Source organism: Otolemur garnettii, unplaced genomic scaffold, assembly GCF_000181295.1.
Source record: "Otolemur garnettii isolate 467f Iridium unplaced genomic scaffold, OtoGar3 scaffold00055, whole genome shotgun sequence".
NCBI classification, from domain to species: domain Eukaryota; kingdom Metazoa; phylum Chordata; class Mammalia; order Primates; family Galagidae; genus Otolemur; species Otolemur garnettii.
In genome coordinates, this window is record NW_003852450.1 from 6,358,670 (window position 1) to 6,369,594 (window position 10,925).

The 10,925-nt window shown below is 41.2% G+C and overlaps 1 protein-coding gene across 1 annotated transcript in view; it reads left to right on the forward strand.

The window, feature by feature from the left end:
• KLHL12 (kelch like family member 12) overlaps positions 1-10,162 on the forward strand; it is a 41,580-nt gene extending 31,418 nt beyond the window's left edge. Inside the window, exons 6-11 of the mRNA XM_012806608.2 lie at positions 3,101-3,207; positions 4,837-5,032; positions 5,881-6,039; positions 7,014-7,112; positions 7,801-7,987; positions 8,477-10,162. Coding sequence (XP_012662062.1) covers positions 3,101-3,207; positions 4,837-5,032; positions 5,881-6,039; positions 7,014-7,112; positions 7,801-7,987; positions 8,477-8,603 — 875 coding nt within the window. The 3' untranslated portion in view covers positions 8,604-10,162. The remainder of the gene's footprint in view (positions 1-3,100; positions 3,208-4,836; positions 5,033-5,880; positions 6,040-7,013; positions 7,113-7,800; positions 7,988-8,476) is intronic.
• The last annotated feature ends 763 nt before the right edge of the window (positions 10,163-10,925 follow it).

The following is a 10,925-nucleotide window of genomic DNA, read 5'->3' on the forward strand; positions in this document are numbered from 1 at the left end:
CCTGTGGCTCAGTGAGTAGGGCACCAGCCCCATATACCAAGGGTGGCCAGTTCGTACCCAGCCCAGGACAAACTGCAACAAAAAAATAGCCAGGCGTTGTGGCAGGGGCCTGTAGTCCCAACTACTCGGGAGGCAGAGGCAAGAAAATTGCCTAAGCCAAAGAGCTGGAGGTTGCTGTGAGCTGTGACAGCACAGCACTCTACCGAGGGCGATAACATGAGACTTTGTCTCTTAAAAAAATAAATAAATAGAAATAAAGATTTGAGTGTATAGATAGAAGAGCAAGTAAAACTACTAAATATAAGAAGGGAAAGTTCAACTTGATTTAGTATAAGGTCGTATCAGTAATAAAATAAGAATTAAAATAAATATAATTTTAAACATAATACGCAGTACTAACAGAGCAGAATGAGTTCGCTCCATTATATTGTTGGTGGGAGTAGCAATTGATACAACCTGAAAAAGTCACATATCAAAGGATTTTTTTAAGTTCATCACTCCAGTAGTCCTCCCATTTGTATGTTGAGAAAATAACCAGGAAAAGTTTCATATTCAAGGTATTTATCATAGTCCTATGATATTACATACAATCATATCTGTCATATTACATATTTCTATGTAATTGTTTATAACCCAAAATTATAAAACCTTGAAATACCTAAGAATATTATAACCACGTATTAAAAGATTTTGTTACTATTACCTAATATGGTATGATTTACGTTTTTTTTTGTTTGTTTTTGTTTTGAGACCAAGTCTCAAGCTGTTTTTTTGAGGGTAGAGTGCCTTGGTGTTATAGCTCACAACCTCCAACTTGGGTTCAAGTGATCCTCTTGCTTCAGTTTTTCTATTTTTATTTTTTTGAGACAGAGCCTCAAGCTATCGCCCTGGGTAGAGTGCTGTGGCATCACAGCTCATAGCAACCTCCAACTCCTAGGCTCAAGAGATTCTCCTGCCTCTGCCTCCCAAGTAGCTGGGACTACAGGCACTCACCACAACACCTGGTTATTTTTTGGTTGCAGCCATCGTTGTTTGGCAAGCCCGGGCTGGATTCAAACCTGCTAGCTCAGGTGTATGTGTATGGTGCTTTAGCCGCTTGAGCCACAGGTCCTGAGCCAGTTTTTTTATTTTTAGTAGACACGCTATTTGCTCAGGCTGGTGTTGAACTAATGAGCTCAAGCAATCCACCTGCCTCCACCTCCCAGCGTGCTAGGATTACAGGTGTAAGCTCAGCCTCCATTTATGTTTTATAAATACTTAGAAATAAGGCTGGAAGAAAATAGTTACTTTGGTGTGTCTGTCTTTGTATTGTAAAATGATGGGTAGTTTTTTTCATACTAGTTGTCTATGTTTTCCAAGTTTTTTTATTTTCAGATTATTAAGGGTATACATATTTTGTTTATGTACTTTGTTTTTGTACAGATTGGGTCAAAGTTACGAGTGTATCCTTTACCCAAATAGTGTGCACTAAATACTAAATAAAGTGTGAATTTACCCATCTTCTTCCCCACTTCCTCCCAGCTTGATGTGTTTTTTATTGAGACAAAGTCTCATTTGGTCACCCTCAGTAGAGTACTGTGGCGTCTTAGCTCACAGCAGTCTCAAAGTCTTGGGTTCAGGTGATCCTCTTGCCTCAGCCTCCCAAGTAGCTGAGACCGCAGGCACCTGCCACAATGCCTGGCTGTTTTTTAGAGAGGGCGGTCTCACTCTGGCTTAGGCTAATCTCCAGCGCATGAGCTCAGGTGAGCCACCGACTTAGCCTCCCAAGTGTTACAATTACAGGCATGAGCCACTGCACCTGGCCAACCCCAGCTTGATTTTCATTGAGATTTACTTCCACATGTGCATTTAAGTGTTTATGAATTAGTTCCAATTTGATATTGAGTACATGTGTTTATGGGGTTTTGTTTGTTTGTTTGTTTGTTTTACCATTCTTGTTTCACTTAAAAGAATGGTTTCCAATTCTATCCAAGTTGTCACAAAAGATACTAAATCACCTTCTTTTTTTTAAAGGCTGAGCAGTACACCATGGTATGCATCTACCCCATCTTATTAATCCATTCGTGTATCGATGGTGACTTGGGTTGTTCCCACATCTTTGCTATTGCAAATTGTGCTGCTTATTTTCCAGGTTTTTTAGCAGTGACAGTGTATTTTATATTGCTACTTCCCAGGGAAACTTAAACTAGGGAAGCTTAAAGTAAGCTTGAGAAATAGCAATTAGTTTTTAAAAAGAAATAAGAAAAAAATGAAATGTATTTTATGATCACAAGAAAAATACTTTTTAAATCTTTTTAATGAGAGGATAATTTGTGAGTGGGGATAGTGATTATATTGGTCCTTGAGTTATTTTTAAGTTTTCTAAAGGAAAATAATTTTTGTGCTAGGAAAAGCTAACCTGGCTAAATAAAGACATCAGATCCTACTAAAATTATATCCATTCAGTGTAAAACACTGGCACTCATTACTCAAAAGCTCTGGTAGCAGTTATGGGGAAATTAATTACTTAAACTCACTTTGGTAGACAGTCTGTCAAAATACAGGATCTATCAGGGGAAAATAATGAAAGGAGCTCTTTGTAGCAAAGATGTTTGGGTGATCTAGGTTCCCAGTCATTTTACAATCATAAAATCCCTGAACAACTCACATTGACACCTCTAGCCAAGTTCCACAGTAGACATATAGCTACCACAATGTTTACTGAGAAACTTTCACCCAATAGGAAGAATTGTCAGTTCTCTGGGTTATGTAGCATCATCTATTTCTTTTCTGTTTCTGTGTTCCCTGCCTGCACTGAAGCTGTTATTATGTTAGCCAGAGTCATCTGTATAAGTTGAAACATTGCAGTAGTGTTTAGGTTTGCCTTCTGGAGTTTGAATGTTATCTAGGAATTTAAATTTCTGAGAATAAAGAGCTAGATCCTCAAGAAGAAATAACTCTTAGGCAGCCTCATGATGTATCTCCTATTTCAGATCATTGTTTCTACAACATAAAGCAAAATGTATGCTAAAACCATTTCTACTTATACTTCCCTGTGAGTTACTCGGCCAGGGGTTATGAAGTAACCTAATTTTTTTTTTTTTTTTGCCTTTGTTTTCAGGTGCCAATGAAGTGCTTCTAGTGGTTGGGGGCTTCGGAAGCCAGCAGTCTCCCATCGACGTGGTAGAAAAATATGACCCCAAGACTCAGGAGTGGAGCTTTTTACCAGTAAATAATGGTGGAACTATTCTTTGGGAGCAAGTTTAAATGTCCTTGGTTCCCTATTCTATATCATAACTAATCCACCCCTAAAAGTAGGAAAGCCTAAGTAATAGCACATTTCTTACAACAATACTGTGTACACGGTGGGTACTCAGTAAACTGTTTGTGACTGTTGAGGTTAGATTAGACTTTAGAAATGTCAGTAGCCCTGTGTCAAACTCAGCTGGGCACCACCTATGTAGGTACCTGTCCATCTCTCTGTCTATTTTTCATTTATTTTTTGAGACTGGGTTTTGCTCTGTTTGTTTTTTGAGACTGGGTTTTGCTCTGTTGGCCTGAGTGGAGTGCAGTGGCATCCATTGTCATAGCTCACTGCAACCTTAAAGTCCTGGGCTCATGTGATCCTCCTGCCTCTGCCTTCTATGAGTGATTGGGACTACAGGTGCATGCCACCATGCCTGGCTAATATTTTTTGTAGAGATGAATTCTTGCTATCTTGCTCGGCTGGTCTCAAAGTCCTGGGCTCACGCCATCTTCTGGCCTCAGTCTCCCAAAGTGCTAAGATTATAGGGGTAAGCCACGAAGCTGTCTGTATAACTCCTCGAATCCTTCATTAGTCACACTGTGTTAAATGGAATCCAGAGTTGAATTGTGGAATTGTATTAAATTGAACTAGTGTCAATTGAATTCAGAAGTATGTCCCTTAGTATGTCTCTATTTCTCTGCTGAATGAACAATAATTTCTGATAAAACATAGAAATCTACTGCTCTTGACATTGTGGCAGGCGCCTATAGTCCCAGCTACTTGGAGGCTGAGGCAAGAGAATCACCTAAGCCCAGGAGTTAGAGGTGTGAGCTGTGTGACACCACAGTAGTCTACCAAGGGCAATAAAGTGAGACTCTATCTGTACAAAAAAAAAAAAAATATATATATATATATATATTGCTCCTGCTATTTAGGGTCATTGAATTCTGGCTTTTTTTTTTTTTTTTTGAGACAGTCTCTCTTTGTCACCCTGAGTAGAATGCTGTGGCGTCACAGCTCACAGCAACTTCAAACTCTTGGGCTCAAGTAATTCTGTTGCCTCAGCCTCCAGAGTAGCTGGGACTACAGGTGCCCTATAATGCCAGGCCATTTTTAGAGACAGAGTCTTGCTCTTCTTGCTCAGGCTGGTCTCGAACTCCTAAGCTCAGGCAATCCACCTGCTTTGGCATCCCAGAGTGTGAGGATTACAGATGAGAGCCACCATGCCATGCCCGGCCCTGAATTTTGGCTTTTATTAGCAAATGCAGGATTACTTTTCTACTCTATGGAAGAATATAAGTCTTTTAGCCCAGTTCCTTATGGACAGGAAAACAGTTAGATGCTGGATAGTAGAAGCCATTAAATTGTGTAGAAGCCTTGGAAAGAGATAAATGTGCAGAAGGTTTGCGTCTTTAAGAGTACCACAACACGTATTTCATTTAGGAGGCAGCCAGCTGAGGGCCTCTTGAGTTTGGACCACTCAGAGAGGGTTCATGGTGACAAGTGAAGAAGCATACAGGTGTATAGATAAAAACAGCAAGGAGAGCAAAAGCTAAGGCCCAAAACTTGCCTAACTGAAATGCTCTGTACCTCTCCTTCCAAATCCATAGAGCATCACCCGTAAGAGACGTTATGTGGCCTCAGTGTCCCTACATGATCGGATCTATGTAATCGGTGGCTATGATGGCCGTTCCCGCCTCAGTTCAGTGGAATGTCTGGACTACACAGCAGATGAGGATGGGGTCTGGTATTCTGTGGCCCCTATGAATGTCCGACGAGGCCTTGCAGGAGCTACAACCCTGGGAGGTAGGCTTAGTATGCATGGTAATGTTTCTATCTTAACATGGCTGGATCAGGGTTCTTACCTCTCCACTTGTCTGGTGGGAGGATAAAATATTGAGGATAAATTTGTAGGGTCACATATGTCATTTTGCTTTCACAAATACCAATGTTACAGAATCTGTTCAGCATTCATAGATGTTTCAATACTGACTACAGACTTGGCAAATCAAGTTCCAGTGTCCTGGCTCAGCACCTGTAGCTCAGTGGCTTGGCTGCCAGCCACATACACTGGAGCTGGCAGGTTCGACTCCAGCCTAGGCATACCAAACAACAGTGACAACTACAACCCAAAAATAGCCGGGTGTTGTGGTGGGTGCCTGTAGTCCCAGCTACTCGGGAGGCTGAGGCAAGAGAATCACTTGAGCCCAAGAGTTTGAGATTGCTGTGAGCTGTGACACCACAGCACTCTACCCAGGGCAACATAGTGAGACTCTGTCTCAAAAAAGAAAAAGTTCCATGTCCTGTATGAGGAACTGGCACTCATATTTTTGCAAATGTCTATGTAGTTTTGCACGCTTTTATAGATTTTATCTTATACTGTTCTTTTTAGGTGTCTGAACTGTGCTGTTACCTTGTCTACACGATTTAATTATCCTATTAAAAAAAAAGTTTTGCTTTTACTCCCAGACTTTTAAAGAACCTACTCCTTGGCTCAAAGGAGTAGGGCGCTGGCCCCATATGCTGGAGGTGGCAGGTTCAAATCCAGCCCTAGCCAAAAACTGCAAAAAAAAGAACCTGTGGGGAATTTGTAGAGAAAAGAATTCTTAGAGATTTCATTCTATAATAATTTGTGATTTGTTTATTCTGAGCAGATATGATCTATGTCTCTGGAGGCTTTGATGGAAGCAGGCGTCATACCAGTATGGAGCGATATGACCCAAATATTGACCAGTGGAGCATGCTGGGAGATATGCAGACAGCCAGAGAAGGCGCTGGACTAGTAGTGGCCAGTGGAGTGATCTACTGTCTAGGTATTAAGTCTGGGTTGCCAGAGTGGGAAAGAAACTCAACAGACTAGGTGGGAATCCCTTTTCATCAGAATTAAGTTAGTAGACTTTCTTCAACAAAAACTCTGAGACTGGGTGCAGTGGCCCATGCCTGTAATCCTAGCACTCTGGGAGGCCGAGGCAGGCGGATTGCTCAAAAAAAAAAAAAAAAAGAATTAAGTTAGTAGACTTTCTTCAACAAAAACTCTGAGACTGGGTGTAGTGGCCCATGCCTGTAATCCTAGCACTCTGGGAGGCCGAGGCAGGCGGATTGCTTAAGCTCACGAGTTTGAGACCAGCCTGAGCAAAAGCGAGACCCTGTCTCTACTAAAAATAGAAAAACTGAGGCAAGAGGATTTCTTAAGCCCAAGAGTTGGAGGTTGCTGTGAGCTATATGCCACAGCATATACCTGTGGCAACAGCTTGAGACTCTGTCTCAAAAAAAATAAAAATAATAAAACCTGGTTCGGCTCAGCACTTGTGGCTCAAGCAGCTAAGGCACCAGCCACATACACCTGAGCTGGCAGGTTCGAATCCAGCCCAGGCCTGCCAAACAACAATGATGGCTGCAACCAAAAAATAGCCAGGCATTGTGGCAGGCACCTATAGTCCCAGCTACTTGGGAGGCAGAGGCAGGAGAATCGCTTGAGCCCAGGAGTTGGAGGTTGCTGTGAGCTGTGATGCCATGGCCCAAGGCAACAGCCTGAGGCTCTGTCTCAAAAAAAAAAAAACCCCAACCCTGGTTCATTTCAATATATTCTCCATTAACTGGGATTTTTCTCTTTCTTATAAACAGAAAGTAGGATACTATCAGATTTTTGTTTGGGTTATTAAGGAACTCTTATGGGAGAATTGAAACTTAAAAAAAAAATGAATCAAAGCACTCAGAGAAAGGTTTATTGGGAATGGGCATGAGAATTTACAACTCTTTCTGGAATGGTCTTTGCTTTTTCTCTCAGGTGGATATGATGGCTTGAATATCTTAAATTCAGTTGAGAAATATGATCCTCATACAGGACACTGGACCAATGTTACACCAATGGCCACCAAGCGTTCTGGTAAGACCAAATCTGAGTGAGGGGACAATAGACAATGCTGTCAACTCTTTACATGTTTAACGGTGGTGCAGCACAGGTCAGGATATCAATAAATCAGACTTAGTTCCTGGTTCGCTATAGACTTAGGAGTCAGATTTCTTTCTCCTGTTTACTTCTGTTTAAACATTAGGATAAAGACAGCTTAAACTTTCAAGTAAATTATAAATTTGAGATCCAAAGCCTTCATGTCTTTATTCTCTTCCTGCATTTTAGAATATCTAATACAATTCTGTCTATATAATAAATGTACAAATATTTGTTAAATAAAATCTCTAGGGGATAATAATAGAAGAGTAGCTATTTCTCTTCACTGAGAGCTTTTTGAAGTAGAATAGGCTGGAATATAGAAAAAGAGAAAACACTGCTATTGTAATTTATTTTCTCTGGGTAAAAACTGCTCCAGAACTCCTTTTCTTCCTTCTACCTTTACTGCTTTTTTTTTTTTTTTTAATCAATTCAAGTCCTAGCCAAAAAATTTACAGATAGAATAACTTGTTCTGGATTAGATTATTTCAGGCCCACCTGGGCCCAATCTATGTCCCTTATCTGCCCTAGAATTCAGCTAGCTATTAGTGACTGGTTTTTTGTTTCAAGAATTCTAATCCTAGGCTCAGTGCCATTCATCTGCTAATAGCCTCTTTTTCTCCAGGTGCAGGAGTAGCCCTGCTGAATGACCATATTTATGTGGTGGGGGGATTTGATGGTACAGCCCACCTTTCTTCTGTTGAAGCATACAACATTCGCACTGATTCTTGGACAACTGTTACTAGTATGACCACTCCACGATGCTATGTAGGGGCCACAGTGCTTCGGGGAAGACTCTATGCAATTGCAGGGTAAGGATTTAGAAACCAGGCCAGACTCATCTTGTTTCTAGGGCAAGAGTTTATGTGATCCAGTCCTCATTTTTGGATAGAGATAGGGTTATTGTGGGGGGAAACATCTGCAGTGGCAACTTTAATGGAGAACATTTATGGACACTGGGCATAGTGGCTCATGCCTGTAATCCTAATACTCTGGGAGGTAGAGGCTGGTGGATCACTTGAGCTTAGGGGTTTCAGACCAGCCTGAGCAAGAGCAAGATCCCTGTCTACCAAAAATAGAAGAACTAGTCAGGCATTGTGGCAGGTACCTATAGTCCCTGGGAAGGCTGAGGCAGAAGGATTGAGTCCAAGAGTTTGAGGTTGCTGTGACCTATGATGATGCCACAGCATTCTACCCAGGGTGAAAGAGTAAGACTGTGTCTCAAAAAAGGAAAGGAATCAAAAGCTTGTATGGAAAGCAACAGAAAGCTTATTTCTTTCTTTTGCTTCTTTCCCACTCAGATATGATGGTAATTCCCTGCTGAGTAGTATTGAGTGCTATGACCCTATCATCGACAGCTGGGAAGTAGTGACATCCATGGGAACCCAGCGTTGTGATGCTGGTGTGTGTGTTCTCCGAGAGAAGTGACCATTGATGGAACACCATCCAGAGCTAGTGACCAGTGCAAGGGACAGTTTGTGGGAGAATCAAGGATCCTTTCCAGAATGTTTGTTTCTCACTCTGTGCACAGGGTGATTACAGGCACCAGTGCAGTGATGATTGTACTTATTTGACATACACTCCCCTTTGTGCTGGTGGTCCTTCCTGAGAAGGGTGGGTAACAAACAGATACCCAAGGGAAGAGAACGCACAATGAATGGATGTCAGAAACCAGATCACCTCTCCCTCTGGTTTGGAGAGCACTTTCTTGTCGTTTGTAACTACCATGTGCTTGGGAGACTATATAAATGTTATGCCTCAAATATTGCAGAGAACTAAGGTAAGTATGGCCTGCTAGATGTGGGCAGTATCCAGGCTAGATAATTAGAAGGATACCAACTTGAATAAACTTGGTAAAATCCAAGTCTTTCTTTTTCCCTAGGAATAAATAATCTACAGGTAGGTAGGGGCAGTGCACTTGTGTTCTGGAAAAAAACAAAAGGAGAGCCCTATCTAAACTTTGGGGGTTAGGGGGAGACATTTATGTGACACTACCTTGGGGGGGTGGGGGACAGGGTTAGTATATAAGAATGAGGTTGGAGTAAGTGAAAGTAACTGAATTTAATGGAATATGAGTGTACCTAGAACACCACTGAAGTATAACCTGCAAGACTGAGTGTTGTGCATCTAGAGTCTCTTGGCACTGGAGACTGAGGAAATAACAGTAAACAAATGTTGGGATGGGAGGACATGGCATAAATGTGAGAGTTCAGTATACCTGATGTTGAATTAGAAGTACCTGTGATCTTACAATTGTCTCATTCCTTGCCAGGGCTCTTCTAGTCATGGCAATGTTTGCTTTGAATCGGTGAAAGACTTAATTTTGTTGAATCAAATACTACTACACTATTACTGTTACACTTTCACAATATTTATTTGGGGATGGGTTGGGGATGGCAGCAGCCTAGTTAAGATCAGCTACCTGATTAACACCTCGTTCTTTTAAGGGCACACTTCTGCTAAGGAGTGTTTTTGTTTTTGTTTTTGTTTTGAGACAGAGTCTTATTTTGTTGCCCTGGTTTGGTTTGCAGTTTGGCCAGGGCCAGGCTCAAACCTGTTACCCTCAGTATATGGGGCTGGCGCCCTACTCACTGAGCCACAGGCGCCGCCCTGCTAAGGAGTGGTTTTTACTGCTGTGTTTGGTACTTTAGTCTTTCTCCTGCTATAACTTTCCCTTAGCTGTCCTTAGAGTAGATTTTATTCATCTCAGGACAGAATAATCAACAACAACCGAAATTCTTTAGTTAGTCCCAGTACCTCTGCTATCAACATTTCTGAGCTACCATTCGAGGATCATCTGTGTCATGGAGTGAAATTCTTGTTTTATGGGTATTGGGAGTATGGGGATGTGATAACCTAAACAAGAATGCACGTTTCCTTTGCTCTGAAATTCCATATTTTCCTCTTTCCCTGAATTGTATTGACCTACAGAGTTAATTTCCTTTGTATTTTTTTAAGAAAATATTAAAAATCAACTGTCTCAAATGTGTTTGTGGCTAATCAGCATTTCCTTCAGCAGACATCTTGGAGGACGAGATATAGGGATCAGCTATAATTCCTATGCAACTCTTTTACCCTGTGTGTTTGCCAAACTAGTTTTGCTAGTTTATCTGTCAAGATACAGGTAAGAGGTAGCCTCTATCTGTTTTGTGAAAGGGCTATATATGCAAAGTGACACCCAAATGCAGAATGAGCCACATAAACAAAGGATGAAGCAGGCAAATCCATTTTGTTAGTAGAGAGTGATTTATTGGGGAAGTTGTGAGCAGAATCATGGTCTTAGGCATCCACAAGACAAATAGATCTCTGCACTGTTACTCCCTAGACCCAGGGATCATATACATTAAGAAAAATGTTTATGTGCTCTATAGGAAATGTGTAAGACAAAGTCAGCCTTCTGGGAAAGGACAAAAATGCTATGTTATGTCATTGCCTATAATTTGTGTGAAAGTATCAAGCTTATTTTGACCTAAGATCAGTATTTACATTAAGTCTGTGCTCTGACACAAGGAACAGTAGGTCTAAAGTGGAAATCTTAGAGGTGTTCTCTGAACTGGAGTTAATCAAAAGTCAATATGACGTGTCAGCATCCAAAATGGAGTTACTTTCAACTTCCACATTTATCACTGGAGAGTCTCATCAGTAAAATGTTTACCTGAATTTGCCATGTTAATAGGTCTCTCTCATACTTGGAGTTACTTAAAAACCAAAGGGGAGAATAAAACAATCTTGAGCTCATTTAGCACCCAC